General features: G+C 41.1%; 5 protein-coding genes across 7 annotated transcripts; 4 read left to right on the plus strand and 1 right to left on the minus strand.

Annotated features, from left to right (window-relative positions):
• Positions 1–9944, plus strand: bif (protein phosphatase 1-binding protein bifocal). Of its 2 annotated transcripts, none has more exons than XM_088039152.1 (5): positions 1–1515; positions 1578–2082; positions 5029–5211; positions 9330–9459; positions 9517–9944. In XM_088039152.1, the coding sequence occupies exons 1-5, from the start codon at positions 320–322 to the stop codon at positions 9696–9698; spliced, it is 2196 nt and encodes a 731-aa protein (XP_087895278.1). In that variant the 5' UTR covers positions 1–319; the 3' UTR covers positions 9699–9944. The 2 variants fall into 2 exon arrangements, with proteins under 2 accessions (XP_087895278.1, XP_087895279.1); XM_088039153.1 differs by having other exon boundaries at positions 9504–9595.
• Positions 9945–9963: 19 nt separating this feature from the next.
• LOC148173265 (uncharacterized) lies at positions 9964–11461 on the minus strand. Its single transcript, XM_088039157.1, has 2 exons — positions 10199–11461; positions 9964–10155 (listed from the first exon to the last, which is right to left on the minus strand). Exons 1-2 carry the CDS (start codon positions 11399–11401, stop codon positions 10057–10059), a joined length of 1302 nt encoding a protein of 433 aa, XP_087895283.1. The 5' UTR covers positions 11402–11461; the 3' UTR covers positions 9964–10056.
• A 44-nt stretch (positions 11462–11505) lies between these two features.
• On the plus strand, positions 11506–13810 carry LOC148173266 (polynucleotide 5'-hydroxyl-kinase Nol9-like). Of its 2 annotated transcripts, XM_088039154.1 has the most exons (4): positions 11506–12849; positions 12896–13336; positions 13376–13509; positions 13562–13810. In XM_088039154.1, exons 1-4 carry the CDS (start codon positions 11663–11665, stop codon positions 13795–13797), a joined length of 1998 nt encoding a protein of 665 aa, XP_087895280.1. In that variant the 5' UTR covers positions 11506–11662; the 3' UTR covers positions 13798–13810. The 2 variants fall into 2 exon arrangements, with proteins under 2 accessions (XP_087895280.1, XP_087895281.1); XM_088039155.1 differs by lacking the exon at positions 13562–13810 and having other exon boundaries at positions 13390–13499.
• Positions 13811–13905: 95 nt separating this feature from the next.
• Positions 13906–15798, plus strand: fzy (cell division cycle 20 protein fzy). Its single transcript, XM_088039156.1, has 2 exons — positions 13906–15116; positions 15165–15798. Exons 1-2 carry the CDS (start codon positions 14104–14106, stop codon positions 15700–15702), a joined length of 1551 nt encoding a protein of 516 aa, XP_087895282.1. The 5' UTR covers positions 13906–14103; the 3' UTR covers positions 15703–15798.
• Positions 15799–15833: 35 nt separating this feature from the next.
• Positions 15834–17296, plus strand: LOC148173268 (uncharacterized). Its single transcript, XM_088039158.1, has 3 exons — positions 15834–16204; positions 16257–16505; positions 16552–17296. The coding sequence occupies exons 1-3, from the start codon at positions 15930–15932 to the stop codon at positions 17195–17197; spliced, it is 1170 nt and encodes a 389-aa protein (XP_087895284.1). The 5' UTR covers positions 15834–15929; the 3' UTR covers positions 17198–17296.
• Positions 17297–17317: the final 21 nt, after the last annotated feature.

Below are 17317 nucleotides of genomic sequence, written 5' to 3' on the forward strand. Positions count from 1 at the left end.
AGATGTCCCCACTCTGTAACCATGCGCCGCTTGACACTTTCATTACGTCATTTGATATTTATCAGTTCTTTTTAGCATTTTTACACCTCTGTACGTTCAGTATTAGATATTAGAAAGTGTCCGCAACAGCAGTGATAGTGAGTGTTCTAGTCGCCACCCTTGTCGTTTAAAACCCTTACGTTCTGTGATAAATTGAAGTAAATCGTGTTAATTGTCACCCCACTGCCGGCTCTGCCTCAACGGTCTTACCCTCTCCAATTAACTAACATATGCTACCCCTTATCGATAAGTGGCGATAATGATAAGATAAGCAATTGAAATGTCCGACTCCGCCATTCCCCAGTGGAAGAAAGACTTGATAGCGCGTCTCCGCAGCCAAAACAAGCGGACCGCTCACGCTCAACAACAGCTGTTGCGGACGTTGGTTCCAGCAAGCAGTGCGGTGCAACAACCCGTCGAGTGCAGTCGCGAGAAATGTGAGTGCGCCGCAATGGTGCAAGAGCGCTCCTGGGCTGACAAGAGCGACTCCGACGAGGACCTCCACTATGGGCCCGGGATTGTTAGCAAGCTCAAAGAGCGGTACCTTAGTTTGGCCCAACGGGAGAAGCCGAGACCTAGTATTCTACGCAAGGCGGCGTCGTTGGAGAACATCTTGGACGATGCCCCGGTCGAGCCCAACCGCTTGTTCCAAGCGAGCCAGAACAAAAACGTGTCCAACCGCTACGCCAAGCGGGGCTCCGAACTCAAAAGAGCGCGTTCAGTCGAGACCATCTCCACCGCCGACGAACGCGAAGGCAAGGAGCGGAAACGGGAGTCCCTCCACGAGGAAATGCTTATCACAAACCGAGGAAGTTTGATAATTCCGGAAAAACCGACGGACAATGGGGAAAACAAGTTTACAAGAATCAACCGCCCGAAGAGGATCGCGCCCGTGATGAACGAAAAAGAAAAACCTCCTGCGGATGTCGTCAAGCAAACAAAAATGATTTTCGAACGACGACCAGAACAGCGCACTAAACCACCGCAGCAAACGGGCGAAGTCGCCGCCAAAGTGGCCAACTTCAAGAACATCATCGGCCAGAATAAGATCCCTAAGAAGCCCGTAGTTAAAGCGAAGCCTGTTGTTGGTGATAAGCCGAAAACCAACGGAATTAAGGCCAAAAGTAATCTTATCAAAGAGGGTCGCGTCCGCTCCCCCGAGAAGAAGCTCCTCGTCGAAGTGCCACGACCCCAATCACCTCAAAAACCAGCCGAAACGAAGAAGATAGCGCCGAAAACGGACGTGCCCAATCTAAAGCTCTCTTCTGATGTGCCTTCACTTAAACAGTCGACGCCCTTGCCAAGTCCAATTCCGGACATCTCTAGGGTCGACTTCAAACCCGACGACAACGGAGTTAAATCGACTAGTTTGACAGAAACTCCCGATCTAATCATCACGTCTAGTCCTTTGGCGGCGGTCAACTCGCCGACGTTCAAGAAATCCGCCACCGAGAACTTCATCAAAGAGGAAATTAGGTGGGTTGAAAACACACCGAATTTCCCCAGTTGATTTGTTTGTTTTTTTTCCCTCAATTTAGATTGGCCGAAACGGACCGCGTCTCTTCACCCAAGGACGCGAAAAAACCTGCTCCTTCGCCTCCAGCGAACCCTTCCAAGACGTTCAACTTTGTCAGTAGTAATAAAGCTCCCAACCACCTCCCAGTCAACAAGAACGTTTTGAATACTCAGACGCCCCCGTCTCAACCCCTGAAGGTCGAAGTTAACGGCATCAACGAAGCTGCTTCTAAAAAAAAGCCACCATCTAATGAGACCAGTCCGAGTTTATTGAGCGCAAAACCGCCCTTGACGACGCTCGAAATCCAAAAGAACAGTATCAACGCGGCGAAGAGTTGCGAACCTAAGAACAGTGTTATAACGAAAAGTGCGAAGGAAGTGACTAATGTGCCAAAAAAAGTGAACCAAAAGCCTCGCGAGGCCGAAAGTAGTAATTCGCTGTATTTCAATTTCCTCGAACGGAAGGATGTGCCGGATTATGTGCACAACGACGGGGTCAAGAGGCCGCCGAAGCTGGAGAAACCCAAGGTGAGGGACACAACTAATCCCATACCGTGATACGTTTATAACTCCAAACAAATAGTTTGGAACTATAAATTCCACAGTTTCTTTAATTTTAGCGGCACCAACGACATTCACGCATCAATCAAACGCGTTATCTTTTATCGCTAAATCGTTAATAGCACAAATATTTGATTGTTCCTCTACCACCTCTCAAACGTAATAATCTTATCGCTTGTTTAACCATATTTGAGTCACAAGGCCTTGTGTACCCAGAAAAAATATCGATCAGTTTTTCCAAGAGAGAAACCAATATTAACTCAATCGTTTAGAAAGTGCATTATTCACCTCAGTGGATGAAACCGAAGAACAACCTGACTCATCGAGATAATCCGCGTTTTATTCATTTCCCACAATGACAGATTTCGGAAAATCGACTTTCTATGGCGTTTTTACGCAGTGAAACCGCATTGCGAGGCGTTGTTGCGAATGTGAAAATATTCTCAGATGCTAACAGCATTTAAATCGTTTTACTCACATCGGATTAGCATGAGAGACATTTAAATTGCACGCGAACAAATCGCGCCTCGTATCTGTTATCGTGTTAACCGAGGGCTTAACCTCCCTGGGAAATCGGTGTATCAGTTTTAGGAAATCAGGGGAAATTGTTAGGAAAACAGGGAATTCAATAGGGAATCACCCGAAAATCGATGGAAATCATTGGGAGATCAGGGCAATCAATGGGAAATCAGAGGATATTACTAAGAAATCTGGGGAAGTCAGTCGAAATCAAAAGGAAATCAGGGAAAGTTACGACGAAATTAAAAGGAAATCAAGGGAATTTGGACGAATTAACAAAGAAATCAGGGGAAGTTAGACGAAATCAAAAGAAAATCAGGGGAAGTTAGACGAAATTAAAAAAATAAAAGGAAATCAGGGGAATTTGGACGAAATCACAAAGAAATCTGGGGAAGTTAGACGAAATCAAAAGGAAATCAGGGAATTTGGACGAAATCACAAAGAAATCAGGGGAAATCGTTATGAAAACAGGGAAATAATTAGGAAATCACCAAAAAATCAATGGAAATCAATAGGAAAATCAGAGGGTATTACTAGAAAATTTGGAGAAGTTAGACGAAATCAAAAGGAAATCAAGGGAAGTTCGACGAAATCATAAAGAAATCAGGGGAAGTTAGGACGAAATCAAAAGGAAATCGGGGGAAATTAGACGAAACCAAAAGGAAATCAGCGAGGAAATTAGGGGAAGTCGGGTATATGCCATTTTTGAGAAGTATTAACTTCTGGGTTTTAACCTTACATTTATCACTTGACGTTAAATGCAAAGCGAATTGTCACTAGATCTTAATTCTGATTTTCTGAAATGTGTCATTGTTACAATTCGAAGTAGAAAGTTCTTGCAAAAATAGAAATGCAAATAATTTTATTATCCAATAATAATGGATGCTGCGGTCTATTTCATTCCAGCACCACCAGCGTAACGACGTTACCATGACAACACATTGTTACAGAACTATCAAAAGGTCAGATTTGAGGCATCCGAGGTAGTGAAAGCAAAAATGTCCATTTGAACGGCAGCATTCTCTCCAGACTCGATCATATCGAAAAATCGTGGAACAGCTTGTAAATGTAATAGAACCGTTCGGTGCGCACTCCACTTGTAGGTGATTAACCCACTTAACATGTCGTAGTACAGAAACAAAAACAAAATTGATATTACACATCCGCATAACTGACGATGATGGAATGCAGGGTCATATAAATAATAACACCGTTTTTGTTTTTATCCACACGCCGTGAAGATACAGGATGTTACCCAATCAGAATTACATTCTAATACCAAAATCCGATAGAGGAAAGTACTTTTCTCGGGGTTATTCGGCCGTGAAACCCGTGAAACCGGAATGATGGTCTTGGTATTGCTACCGAATCGAAAAATTCGAGCCCGAAATTGTATTTGCGGCGCGATCTCGAGTCGTTGAACTTGCTCAAGATTCTTGGTACCACCTGCACGCCAAGGTATTTTAGGCATCTCGCAGCAGCAAAATAGAAGAGACTCCCGAAAAGTGCGTACCGACAATTAGCGGAACCGCGTTTACCGTATTTTGTGACGGTCGCTGCTGTCATTAGCGGAGAAATGTGACTTAGCGGTACCTTCATACGGAACTAATTATCAGAAGCATGAGATGAGACTTGAATTAGATTCAACGAGTTCAGCGTGCCATTCCTTTACAAAAAGACTAATGCTAAAAAATTGTTTTCTCTCGTACCACTGCTAATCGGATGCACACGTTTCCGTTTTTTCAAGGCGATGGTACTTCTACCACGTTTCGTTGCACTCAAATGTCAACCAAGGTCGCAAGGAAAGAAAAATTATCTAGGACGTACGGTTTTATTTTTTGAGGTCACTCTAACCCCGTTTTTTCCACCGCTAAGCTTTCAAATTTTAAACGATCTTTCGTTTTATTTTAATGGTGGATTTTCAATTGTGCCTAATTTTACTCTTGTTACCCTAAAAGCAGATTCAGGCAGATTCGATAATTTTACTTATATTGTTGTATAAACTCATCTTTTTCATGTAACGAAAGTTTTGCGATGTTTATCGTTACATAAGCACAATAAATTTTATCGCCTGGTGCGATGTGAAAACGCGAGGAAAAGTTTTCTATAAACAATACATCACGTGAGATATGAAACCGAGTCTCTTGATGCGTTTTTAACATCTGAGAATTTTTTTGCACGGCATTATTTTCATGAAACTTTTCATTTGGAAGTGGCCATGTAAACATTATTCATGTTTAATTATCTGGCAACCGGAAATGGCCAAAAAAATGTTATGAGTAGAGCAGAACGCGGTATTCATTGTCGGAAATCATTAGGAAAACATGGCCGTTCGTGGAAAATTGTTAGGATTTTGAGCAGGTCGTAATATGTTCTAATTGTGGATTTTTTCAGGTTGGCGAGGGAGGAATAATAGTCCTCGACGACGCTCTCGTGGGCGAATCGTTCACAGATGAAGACGAAGAAATTTTACGATCACTGGAGGCTCCGCCAAGTCCCTGTGATGTCACTTTTATTAACGATAACATACTCATCGATGGAAAATCTAGTCTCAGTCAAAAAACGAAAAAAACAAAGGTGAGAATTTTGCGACAAGTTTTGTTTGTTATCGCAAGAAAAAATGGTAACACTGTCTGTCCTATTTTGTTGGACGGTAAAATTCTGTGGGAAAATAAAAAAGTTTAATTGCTCTCAAGAGAAAAATGGTGGTCTGCCGATGGTCTACCTGTCTGGGACACCTGCTCGTTTCATGGTCAACATAGAGTGCATTATCCACTGTTCAATGGAATGCTGCAGGTTTAAAACGGTTTTCTATGAATACGGAAATATTTGCACGTACTGTCATAGGGAAAATGTTATTTAATCGACCTTATTTAATCTACTTATTTTTGTGCCAGGGATTATTACTCCCCAAAAATGGCAATCACCTGACTTTCCTTAGTTTCTCAATGATTTTGTCCAACCTCCCCATATTTTCTTGTGATTTCGTCCTACCTCTGATTATTTTCTTGTAATTTCGTCTAACTTCCCCTGATTTCCGTGAGATTTTGTCCACCTCCCCTGATTTTCTTGTGATTTTGTCCAACCTCCTCTTATTTTCTTGTGATTTCGTCTAACCTCCCCTGATTTTCTTTTGATTTTGTCTAACCTCCACTTATTTTTTTGGGATTTCGTAAAACCTCCCCTTTTTTCCTTGTAGTTTCGTCTAATTTCTCCTGATTTTCTTGTGATTGCTCCTGATATTCTAATGACTACCCCTCATTTTCTAGTGATTTCTTATTGATTTCCTAACGATTTTTCCTGATTTCCTAAGGCCACTGATTTCCCAAGGAGGTTAACTCCTCGTTTTTGTGTGTATTAAAAAAAGATTTATGTTGTTTTTGGGCATAGAAACAGAGCTTGAAATCTAGAAAACTACTACTTTTTATCAAGATTCAACGGCTAAATCGCGAGAAAACAGCAGAAATCTTAACGAAATCCACAAAATTCGTATAGAAATCCGCTTATTTTGTTGCTAAATGACCATTTTTCGTCCATTCTAGCTGTTTTTTGAGTTGCATTGGCAGAGTAGAGTTGACCTAGTTTTTATGAAGATTCAACGGCTAAATCGCGAGAAATTTTGTCCAACCTCCTCTGATTTTCTTGTGATTTCGTCCACCTCTCCTTATTTTCTTTGTGATTTCGTCTAACTTCCCCTGATTTTCTTGTGATTTTGTCCAACCTCCCCATGTTTCCTTGTGATTTCGTTTAACCTCCCATTATTTTTTTGTAATCTCGTCTAACTTCCCTTGATTTCCTTATGATTTTGTCCAACCTTGACTTATTTTCTTATGATTTTGTCCAACCTCTTCTTATTTCCTTGTAATTTCGTCTAACTTCCCTTGATTTCCTTATGATTTTGTCCAACCTTGACTTATTTTCTTATGATTTTGTCCAACCTCTTCTTTTTTCCTTGTAATTTCGTCTAACTTTCCCTGCTTTCCGTGTGATTTCGTCTGAATTCCCTAGATTTCCTACGATTGCCCCTGAGGTTCTAATAATTTCACCTCATTTTTTAGTGGTTTCCTAATTATTTCACCTGATTTTCTAAGACTGATACACTGATTTCCTAGGGAGCTTAACCCCTCGTTTTTGTGTGTATTAAAAAATAAGATTTATGTTGCTTTTTAGGCATAGAAACACAGTTTGAAATCTTGAAAACTATTGGTTTTTATCAAGATTCAACGGTTAAATCGCGAGAAAATAGCATAAATCTGCTAAATTCGTAAAAAAATCCTCCTATTTTGATGCTCAATGACGATTTTTCGTTCATTCTAGCCGTTTTCTGTGTTGGATTCGCAGAGTAGAGCTTGAAATCTTGAAAACTACTAGTTTTTATCAAGATTCAACGGCTAAATCGCGAGGAATTGTGTCTAACCTCTCCTTATTTTCTTGTAATTTCGTCTAACTTCCCCAGATTCCCTTGTGATTTTGTCCAACCTCCCCTTATTCCCTTATGTTCTCGTTCAACCTCTCCTTATTTCCTTGTAATTTTGTCTAACTTCCCTTTTTTTGCAACATTGTCGACTTAATTTTTTGTGCGTTGAATTGGGTCAGTGATTACACAGACCGCATCCGGGAAAACTAAATTTGTTGATGTATCATTGTTTAAAGAATTGAGCTTGCATACGTAAAATATCCCGCTGTGAAAACAACGTGACTTCATTATTGCGTTGAATCGACATGAGTATCCAGCGAACTATTTCTTTCATATCAGAATGAGTGTTTTTCCACAATTTTTAGTTCGACATACTATAAAAATTCGAACAAAAAGTGGGTCGCGATGCGCACCGTATAATCAAGCGATGCGAAATAAATACGACTTTTTCAACAATCGAATGTCAAGTTGAATGTTTAAACAATACAACTCCGACCATAATATCGTTAAAAAAATCAAACCAAGCGGAACACGTAACGTGTTATTTGCATTATGGCCAGTTTTCTTTTCCAACTTATTATTGTTATTAGTCTCTTTTTTGTTCGGTTTACGGTGTACGCAGAATTGACGTTTTGTTGTATTGAAAGTGGTCCGTTTAACGGATTGCTTTAACCACACATGTAATTAGAACGACGCGAGGGTAAAACGAAATCATAATCTAATCGCTTGGAGCTATTATTATTTTACGAATTTCCAAAACACAATAGTTCCAGGAGTGTGTACTCAAAATAACTTCGATAAAATTTGTTTTGTAAAAGTCGTAAGTGAAAACTTGAGTAGGTTCAACGATATTAATCGGATCGCGTTGTGGTAATCAGCAAATGTAATTTCTCCCACGTTGAAGCCCACAAGCGATTATGAGTTAACAATGCGCCGTATATCTTACAATTTGAGGGTTTTCACAATCTTGAACAAAAAGAAAAATGTACAAATGCCAATTGTCGCGGCGGGTATCGTAAAGAAGGTTTTTTAGATAAAGTTATCGCTTTTATATTATTATTGAAAAAGATAGCTCGGGCAAAAATGTTACGTTAGTTAATTCCAACTTTTTCGCTAGTTGTGAAGAAGTGTGGTCCACTTATTTAAACGTTTCACTTAATTAATTAATTAACTCTCAGTAAAACAATTAAGGAACTTATTATAATAATCCAATAAAAATAATGACCGTAATAAATCATCACTCCTGGCATAGTTTATACAAATGCAGACGCGTTTATTCCGAATCCAAAGTCCATTGTTCGTTTTTTCCCCGAGCAAAGTGTGCGATAAAAGGTGCGGACAAAAACGTATCTTTATCAATTTTTGAAACTTTTCTTCCAAAGTTCTCACGACCGTTAGAACATACTAATTTGCCGAAATAAGATACAATTATGTATAAATTCATCGTTCCGTTGTATAACGTTACACTTTTTAATAGTTTGAAACAGAGTGCAGGTTACTGGACTATTTTCCACCGTGTGTGGAATAATTCAACATCGACATCAAAGAAATTATCCAATAAGGAATTGGTTGTGCAGGAAATGAATGAAAATAAAACGAAATTTATTCGTAACTGTTACGCTTTTCTTTTCAACGTAATTATCGACGTAATTCGGTGCGGAAAAACGATTAATTTATGAGATTTCCAACGAGGAAATTGTAATTACCAATCTGGAGGTCGTTAATTACACATAAACCGAAAAAACGAATTGATTAGCCTTGATAACAAATTTTTATTTCCAGGCGAAAATATTCTTCGTGAAAGCTCCCCTTATTTTCTTGTGATTTCGTCTCATTTCTCCTGATTTCCTTGTGATTTTGTCCAACCTCCCCTTATTTCCTTGTGATTTGGACCAACCTCTCCTTATTTCGTTGTAATTTCGTCTAACTTCCCCCAATTTCCTTGTGATTTGGTCTAACTTCCCCTTATTTTCTTATGATTTTGTCCAACCTCCCCTTATTTCCTTGTGATTTCGACCAACCTCTCCTTATTTCCTTGTATTTTCGTCTAACTTCCCCCGATTTCCTTGCGGTTTGATCTAAGTTCCCCTGATTTCCTTGTGATTTCGTCTGCACTGTTACGCTTTTCTTTTCAACGTAATTATCTCCGTAATTCGGTGCGGAAAAACGATTAATTTATGAGATTTCCAACGAGGAAACTGACCAATCTGAGGTCGTTAATTGCAATTAAACCGAAGAAACGAATTGATTAGCCTTGATAACAATTTTTTATTTCCAGGCGAAAATATCCTTCGTGAACGAGGACCCCGAAATCTACGAATATCCCTCAGAGTCGTCTTTGTTGATCGACGACTCGCCGACATCTCCTCCAGTTGCACAAATGCGTCATTCAGTTCCTTCTCTCAGCGGTAGTTACCAACATTTCTGATTGTACGACATTGTTCATCTTAAGTCTGAAATTTTAGGTTCCTCGTCGTTGGCTAATTACACGCCGAAAGGCACTGAAGATTTCCAACCGGGAGTTAGTCGACGTGTCCAGAATCAGCCACAAAGTAAAGCCGAAACGACGGAAAACGATTTAATTTTGCAAGAAGTCGATAAACCTATCTTGTTTAGCGCAGGGGCCAATTCCGATATACTTTTTTAAAGTCATTCCACTATATCAATTCCATATTTCTAAGTGCTTACAATTTTAATTTTAAGATTCAGTGAATTATGTATTGTTATATGCTGTGGTATTAGAATAACGTTCATTCCGATTCGGCGCCTTACATTTTTTAATGCGATGTATTCAGTGTGATTCCTGTGATTGAAATTTGCAGTTTTATTATGATTGTGTACTGTATTTATATATCTGTTTACTTTTCTAAGATTAAACCAGTATTGCCAATTACTCATTTAATTATTCAAATCTCTCCAAAACTCTTTTATTCATAATAACAGTAACAGAAAATTTTATTAAAATATTCGATTTAAAATCAATAAAACCGCTTTTAATAAAAAAATTAAAAAACATTGATGATCACTGGACGTTTAGTCTTATCAATTTCTACCTTCACCACCGCATCTAACGTTATAAGTCTCTCCCTGAGTTTCGTAAGAGCCTAAAAACAAAATTAGTTCGTGTAAAATCGGCGTTTTTCTCACCTCCATTTTATCCGCGTAGTCTTTCAGTTCCATTTCAGAAGGTGTGCATTCTATAAGTTCAGAAATGACACTACTGTGAACTGAGACATCCAGCTCCCCCGTTGAATCCTCCACTTTTATAACAATTTTGTATTCGCCGTCTTGCAGTATTAACTTTTCTTCGACTCCCTTAAACTTGGCTCTTATCTTAAACACCCCTTTGGTGACATTCCTTTGAATTTCTGTTAATTTAGCGATTGTGACGACGTTCGCTTCTGTTTTAAGGTCGCGTTCAACTTGTTCCAAATGCGCGTCGAGGTCGATGTTGTTGAAGACGTCGTCGTCGTCGTCATCCAGGGACAACTTCGGTCTTTTAATTGCACTGCGGTCCTCAACTTCTCGGTTAAAATCATTTTCTATTTCCATTAGCATCTCGAATTCTTGATTTATCAGTTCTTCTTCCTCAATGGGGATTTCAACACGCGGGGGTAAAGTCGGGGGCTTCTGAATTTTACCCGCTTTTAAATTATTTACATATCCTTCATTTTTCTCTTCTTTTTCGACAACAAACAACTTTTCTTCAATCGCCACAGGAGTGGGGTTTATCGGCAGGTTTAGAGCCCTTGCGAGGACGTTCTCAGCAGCATGCGACACCAGTAGCTCCTCGACTTCGCCCCCCAACACCTTCACATTTTTATCTTCAAGCATTAGACGGCCCCTGCGAACAACCACAGGTCCTAATATCCTGATCTTAACTCCTGGGGTTAAATTAATACTCAAACACGCCACAGGTCTGTATTCCATGGCCTCGACTTCTTGTACTCCATCGGTGAGGGTCAACTGTAACATCCGCTTTGCGGTTCCGACGACATCTGCATCTTGCTGCGTGCTTTTGGTCAAAGAATGAGCGTTGCGGATCTTATTTAACTGCCACTGTTTAGGCTTTGAAATGTCTAAAACTTGCATCATTTGCAAACAGAAATTACCATTGAGAGTGAAGTTCTTTTTGGTACCGAGATTAGGGGGTAGTGCGGAGACTTCAACGTCTCGAAGATCCAAAAGAAGCCACTGCTCGTAAACTTTAGCTTGGAGATCCGCGGGGGTGTGATTCGCGGGTAAAGTCTCACTTTTACACCAATTTACGCAACTTTCGAGCCACACCGGTGACGAGTGGACCTGGATTGAATTAAAAAATGATTTTATTGAATTAATTTCGGCTGTCATTGCGATTTTTATTTTCAAATTTTTTAGGTTATGTTGTGTTGTCACTTTGAAAAGCACCACCCAGACGACACACCATTGGTCGTAGTTAAAACACGCGCGTTAAATCTCGATAGTCATTGGACACGCGTCAACCAATCAGACCATTTGCGTCCATAAGTCTAGTGGAATCTGGAATTTACAACCACGTGCGTCAAAATTGATAGTTTTTGGTTGGAAAAGTGACAACAAACCCCTCTAAAAGTGTGAAATTTCAGTTCCAAGATGTATAAGAGCCAAACTTCGACCCACAAGAAACGAAAAGCCCGACAAAGACACAAAAAATCGAAGCGTTCAAAGGTTCCGGCGCCCCCACTTTTCCAGGAGCCGAAATTCGACTCCAGTGAAGACAGTGATGGTTTGAATGACCTCACACCGTCTGCAAAGTCGCGGTCTTTTTCCTATCAGTTTGAGAAAGTTGTAGCTCTGACCCCGTCTAAATCAGAGGATGATATTTCTATTATTTCTGATGCTGAAGACGCTGAAGTGATCGTTTCTAATAATGGAAGCGACGTGTCTTGTCTGATGTCTGAAAGTCGATATGAAGAGACAAGTGATGAGGAAGTTTCGTATTCGTATAGCAGCATATCTGAAGAATTTAAGTGCGAAAATGGGGGCACAGTTGGAGAAGTGGTATCAGCTCAAATTAACGGGGTTATAGAGAAAACGATAAAACCGAAGAAACCTGAATCTCCACGAGGTAAAAAAGTTGAGAATTCCTCCAGCGGTGGTGTTCTAGGAAAAGAAGCGCGTTGTTACTATGAAAATGATGAAGTTACTTTAGTTCTGAAGCACAACCAAACTGTCTATTTCCACGGTTTATGTAATCTGACGGTTTTCCATGGTAAAGTCGAAATTCTAGGACACATTTTAACTAAAAACAGCCCTGCAGTTGAAGTGTACTCCCCCAGAGGCTCTTCATTGCTGTCCATAAAAAATATCACAGATTCAGACGTGCCAGTCACTGACTATTTTCCCGCAACACCTAAAACTAAATTTCCACAAAAATGCGCTGTTGTCTTCTGCAAAAAACTCCATGATCCAAGAATTGATTTCATTGAGAAACACATTTCACAGCAAATTCTTCCAAGAAGCGACCAGAATTTCCCAAGAATTGTCTTCCAGCCCAAGGAAGGCTCTTGGAATTTGCTCAAAGTGGATGGCAACTGGAACAGAATAATAGATAATGTTGGCAACCAAACAAAACTGATGATTTGCGGTGGGAAAGGTGTTGGGAAGACCACGTTCTTGCGTTACGCCATAAATCGTCTGTTGGTTAAATTCAAAGAAGTTAGAGTCATAGATTTGGATCCCGGACAGTCGGAATTCACAGTGCCAGGATGCATTTCCATAATTCGAGTAAATGAACCCGTTTTTGGGGTGAATTATACTCACTTACGACCCGCAGAAAGGTGAGAAAAACGAGTTTGTCCTCTAATTCAACGCATTTTCTTTCAGGTCTCTTATTTCTAACATAAACATAGCTTATGACCCCCAGAAGTACATTTTCAGTGTCAAACAATTAATAAATGCTCCTCTGGATGACATTCCAACTCTTGTTAATTACATGGGGTACGCTCATGGGCTCGGAATCCACATTTTATCGGCGGTGATCGCCCACATCCAGCCCACTGATGTTCTGCAGATTACTAGTAAAGACCCCAAGAAAAACTACAAGTTTTCGTTGAAGCCTTCGGTTGTGGAAGAAAACGCCAAACTTTTAGTAGAAGTCTCTAGAAAAATCAAATTTAATTTCCATCATATTTCCTCAAAGTGCGACCACAACGATGGGTGGACTGCGCAGTCAAGACAGTTGCGAGAAATGTGTATTTTATCGTACATCAGTCAAATGGTAGACTCTAATTCGTTCTTTCAACCGAAAGCGGCAATGATCTACAGGTTTTGAACAAAACGAGGAGTTTTTTAAACTTTTCTCAGAATTAAATTTGTAGATATCATCATTTGTGACCTCAATGGCGAAAAACTGCACCCTGCAGCTGTAAATGCAAGCATGCTTACATTCGCTGTGTTGGAAAACGAAGAAAAACGGATCTTCCGGTGTTTAGGATGGGGTAAAAATCGTAATAATACCTCCTTGTTATGCGAATTAAAATCCGGTTTTAGGTGTGGTAAGAGGGGTGGATTTCGCTGACGGTTTTTTGGTGGTACAAACTCCGGAAACAGCAGAGATTTTAGACAAAACGACACATTTAGTTTCGCATGGGGGCGTTTTGCCCCCGTCGCTTTTCATGACTCCTGAAGAAATTGAAGGAGGGGTGCCCTACGTCATGGACGGCGTTCTCACGTTGTTTGGGCAGATACCAAAGAGGTCCCGACAGCCAGTCAAATCAAAAGAATAAAATTTATGTGGTGTTATTATTTATTATTAAGTTAATAATTAAGTTAAGTTATTAAGTTATTAAGTTATTATTGGTCGCTATTTCCACTGGACTTATTGATTGTACGATTTTTAGTAACTTTTTACTTCAGGTGGTTGGCACCCTTGCTTTGACATTTAAATTTCAAACGATGTAACGGATTTTCTCAGTCTGTGATTTTCTTTCGAAGTGTAATCAGTGATTATTCGTGCAAAAAGTGTCTGCAGTTGTGGCCGGATCGCTCCGTGAAGGTTGTCTTTGTCACCAGTATTTGCTAACGTGTTTATTATGTCCCAGTTCAAATTCGTGTCGGAAATGAATAATTTAGTATCGATTGATGGCCCTTTGACCAAAGGCCCCCCGCCTCGGTGGCAGCGCAAAGGCCTCGAAAACTATCAAACTAACAACTTAAGCATGAATACCTCGAAGCAGAAATCGTTTTCATCCTCTAAAACTCCGACAAAACTAAATGGAAGCGACGCAGTAAAATCGAAAAAAACTCCATCTAAAACGCCAAATAAATCGAAATCGACGACCCCTACGCCGAAGAAAGGGGCGAAGACACCAGTAGCTGATCGGTTTATACCTGTCCGAAGCACAACGAATTTTGATTTGGCTCATTTCAAGCTGAATCAAGAGGAAAACTCGTCGGACAGTCCCACTAAGAGGGAGTTGCAGAAAGTCATGTGTGATAACTTACATGGGGGCGACATCGATTCTCAGAAGATTCTGTCGTATAGAAACAAACCGCCGTCGGCCCCAGAAGGGTTTCAGAATCCTATGAGGGTGATTTACACCCAGACCAAGACTCCAGCGTCTGTTAAAAGTAATAGTAGATACATTCCCCATGCTCCGGATCGTATTCTGGACGCCCCAGACATTGTCGATGACTATTACTTAAACTTAATGGACTGGAGCTCAAATAATGTACTTGCGGTGGCGCTTGGGGCCCACGTGTACTTATGGAACGCCGCTACCGGCAACATTGAAGACCTTCTTGAGCTCCAAGGCAACGACTACGTGTGTTCTTTGTCTTGGATTCAGGAAGGTGACCATCTGGCTGTGGGCACAACCAATGGTACTGTGGAACTGTGGGACTGCTCCAAAGAGAAGAAGTTGAGGGTCATGGACGGGCATTCGGCACGCGTTGGGTCTTTGTCTTGGAACTCGTACGTCCTCAGCAGCGGCTGCAGAAGCGGTCAAATCATCCACCACGATGTCCGGCAGCGCGAACATGTGATATCCACTCTCTCTGGTCATTCTCAAGAAGTCTGCGGGTTGAAATGGTCAACCGACGGACGGTAATACCCATTGAAGAATCTTCATATTCATAACTATTGATTTTGCAGATATTTAGCCAGTGGCGGCAACGACAACGTCCTCAACATCTGGCCGAGTGTTCAAGGGGGTCACCACACCGCCAACCAGCCCATGCACGTCTTTACTGCCCATCAAGCAGCAGTTAAAGCTCTGGCATGGTGCCCCTGGCAGCCCCATATCTTGGCTAGCGGTGGAGGAACCGCTGATCGTCACATAAGATTCTGGAATTGTAACATAGGATCTTGTGTGAACTCCGTCGACACTAAATCTCAAGTCTGCGCTCTTTTATGGAGCACCAATTATAAAGAAATCATTTCTGGACACGGATTCGCTAATCATGAGTTGATCATTTGGAAGTACCCGGCGATGACAAAGGTTGCAGAGTTGACTGGACACACGGCTAGAGTTTTACATTTAGCGATGAGCCCTGACGGCACTACGGTTCTTTCAGCGGGCGCTGATGAGACTTTGAGACTGTGGAAATGTTTTGTGAAGAATCCAACAAAGAGCAAGAGCACCACCCAAGTAAAGGAGAAGCCAAGCGCTCTTAAACAATGCATTAGATAAGAGTTTTAGTTGTAATCTTAGTTGAATGTTTTGTAAATGTAACGAATGACGAATTGTTTTGAGTATAATAAAAGCAAGGTATTTTCTTATAAAAAACATGTATTGTTGGTTGCCTACTTAAAATTGTTTGAATGAGTTTGAAGCGCATGTGCAGACTCGTTATGTCAATTTGTGCATTTGTTTGACATAACCTCAAAACTCGTATTTTGTAGAAGCAGAAGTTTAAAATGGGCTCTAAGAAAAAGAAGCAAGAATCAGAGAGTTCCAGTTCTTCCGACTCAGACTCCGAGAGCTCCGATTCCTCCCCTGAGAAGCGCCCCAAAACCAAAAGTAAGAAGCGTCGAGATTCTACCTCAGATACTGAAAACTCACCCCAAAAACCCAAGAAATCTGCGGCCAAATCCAAGAAACGGGAAGCGTCGCCTGAGAAAAGTGACGATGAAGTCAAGAAGAAGAAACTAGCGGTGGCGGTCGAAGATAAAGAAAGAGACGAGAAGCTGAGGTAAGAATTTAGTGAATAAATAGTTTCGACTTGAAATTTCGCGTTTTGTTAGGAAACGGAGACGAAGCCCCTCACCAGGAAGTCGGGAGAGACGCGGCAGAGATGACAACCGCGTCAGAAACGACAGGGGGCGATTTGACGACCGGAGACGCTCAGGGGACCACAGACCTTATGATGACAGATATAAAAACAGGCGCCCTGAATTCCGCGACCAAAACCGGAGAGACAGGCGGGACGATCGGGACAGAAACCGCAGAGACGACAATAGGAATTACTCAAACAGAGATAGTTATCGAAATAGGTAAAATCAATTCAACCCATATTTCCTCATTAATCATTTTCTGCAGGGACAGCTATCAGAGAAGACGCAGCCGTAGCGGCTCCTTCGACCACGGCAACGCGAAATGGGGCCGAAACGACGACAAAAAATCCGATAAAAAGGACCCGAAGGACAAAGAAAAGCCCAATTTTGCCCTCTCAGGAAAACTGACGGAAGAAACGAACACTTATCGTGGCGTCGTTATTAAATACAGCGAGCCTCCGGAAGCCCGCAAGCCGAAGAGGCGGTGGCGGTTGTACCCTTTCAAGGGCGAGAAGGCCCTTCAGACTTTGTACATACACAGGGAAAGTGCGTATTTAATCGGACGCGACAGGAAAGTCGTGGATTTACCTGTAGACCACCCTTCGTGTTCCAAGCAACACGCGGCGTTACAATATCGTCTAGTTCCTTTCACTAGAGATGATGGTAGCGCTGGGAAGAGAGTCAGACCGTATTTAATTGATCTGAACTCAGCCAACGGAACGTTCATTAATAATAAGAAGATTGAGCCGAGCAAATACGTCGAGTTGCTTGAGAAAGATGTGATCAAGTTCGGGTTTAGCTCAAGAGAGTACGTTTTATTGCATGAAAACAGTAAAGATGAGGCGCAGGATGACGACGTGAAACAGGAAGACGAGCCGCCTGTTCCAGTAGTAGTCAAGGAGGAAAATTAAGGCAGTTTTAATTGTACATAAGTTAGTTGCATTTTGCCTGTTTGCCAGGTTTTAGATTCAATGTGTAATGTTACGCCAATAAAAATCTTTTATAGGAAATCCAACTTTCATTAAAAGAAT

Source organism: Gnatocerus cornutus, chromosome 6, assembly GCF_029298725.1.
Source record: "Gnatocerus cornutus isolate USDA-ARS CGAHR chromosome 6, icGnaCorn1.1, whole genome shotgun sequence".
In the NCBI taxonomy this organism is placed as follows: Eukaryota; Metazoa; Arthropoda; class Insecta; order Coleoptera; family Tenebrionidae; genus Gnatocerus; species Gnatocerus cornutus.

Bases quoted from the DNA above. Each gene is read 5' to 3' on its own strand.
- bif (XM_088039152.1), top strand. From the start codon at position 320: ATGTCCGACTCCGCCATTCCCCAGTGGAAGAAAGACTTGATAGCGCGT. The intron at 1,516-1,577 runs GTGGGTTGAAAA...CCCTCAATTTAG, and splicing joins TTCATCAAAGAGGAAATTAG to ATTGGCCGAAACGGACCGCG. The intron at 2,083-5,028 runs GTGAGGGACACA...GGATTTTTTCAG, and splicing joins CGAAGCTGGAGAAACCCAAG to GTTGGCGAGGGAGGAATAAT.
- fzy (XM_088039156.1), top strand. From the start codon at position 14,104: ATGTCCCAGTTCAAATTCGTGTCGGAAATGAATAATTTAGTATCGATT. The intron at 15,117-15,164 runs GTAATACCCATT...TTGATTTTGCAG, and splicing joins AAATGGTCAACCGACGGACG to ATATTTAGCCAGTGGCGGCA.
- LOC148173266 (XM_088039154.1), top strand. From the start codon at position 11,663: ATGTATAAGAGCCAAACTTCGACCCACAAGAAACGAAAAGCCCGACAA. The intron at 12,850-12,895 runs GTGAGAAAAACG...ATTTTCTTTCAG, and splicing joins CACTTACGACCCGCAGAAAG to GTCTCTTATTTCTAACATAA. The intron at 13,337-13,375 runs GTTTTGAACAAA...AACTTTTCTCAG, and splicing joins AAAGCGGCAATGATCTACAG to AATTAAATTTGTAGATATCA.
- LOC148173268 (XM_088039158.1), top strand. From the start codon at position 15,930: ATGGGCTCTAAGAAAAAGAAGCAAGAATCAGAGAGTTCCAGTTCTTCC. The intron at 16,205-16,256 runs GTAAGAATTTAG...GCGTTTTGTTAG, and splicing joins GAAAGAGACGAGAAGCTGAG to GAAACGGAGACGAAGCCCCT. The intron at 16,506-16,551 runs GTAAAATCAATT...CATTTTCTGCAG, and splicing joins AGAGATAGTTATCGAAATAG to GGACAGCTATCAGAGAAGAC.
- LOC148173265 (XM_088039157.1), bottom strand. From the start codon at position 11,401: ATGACAGCCGAAATTAATTCAATAAAATCATTTTTTAATTCAATCCAG. The intron at 10,156-10,198 runs GTGAGAAAAACG...TTTTGTTTTTAG, and splicing joins ACTACGCGGATAAAATGGAG to GCTCTTACGAAACTCAGGGA.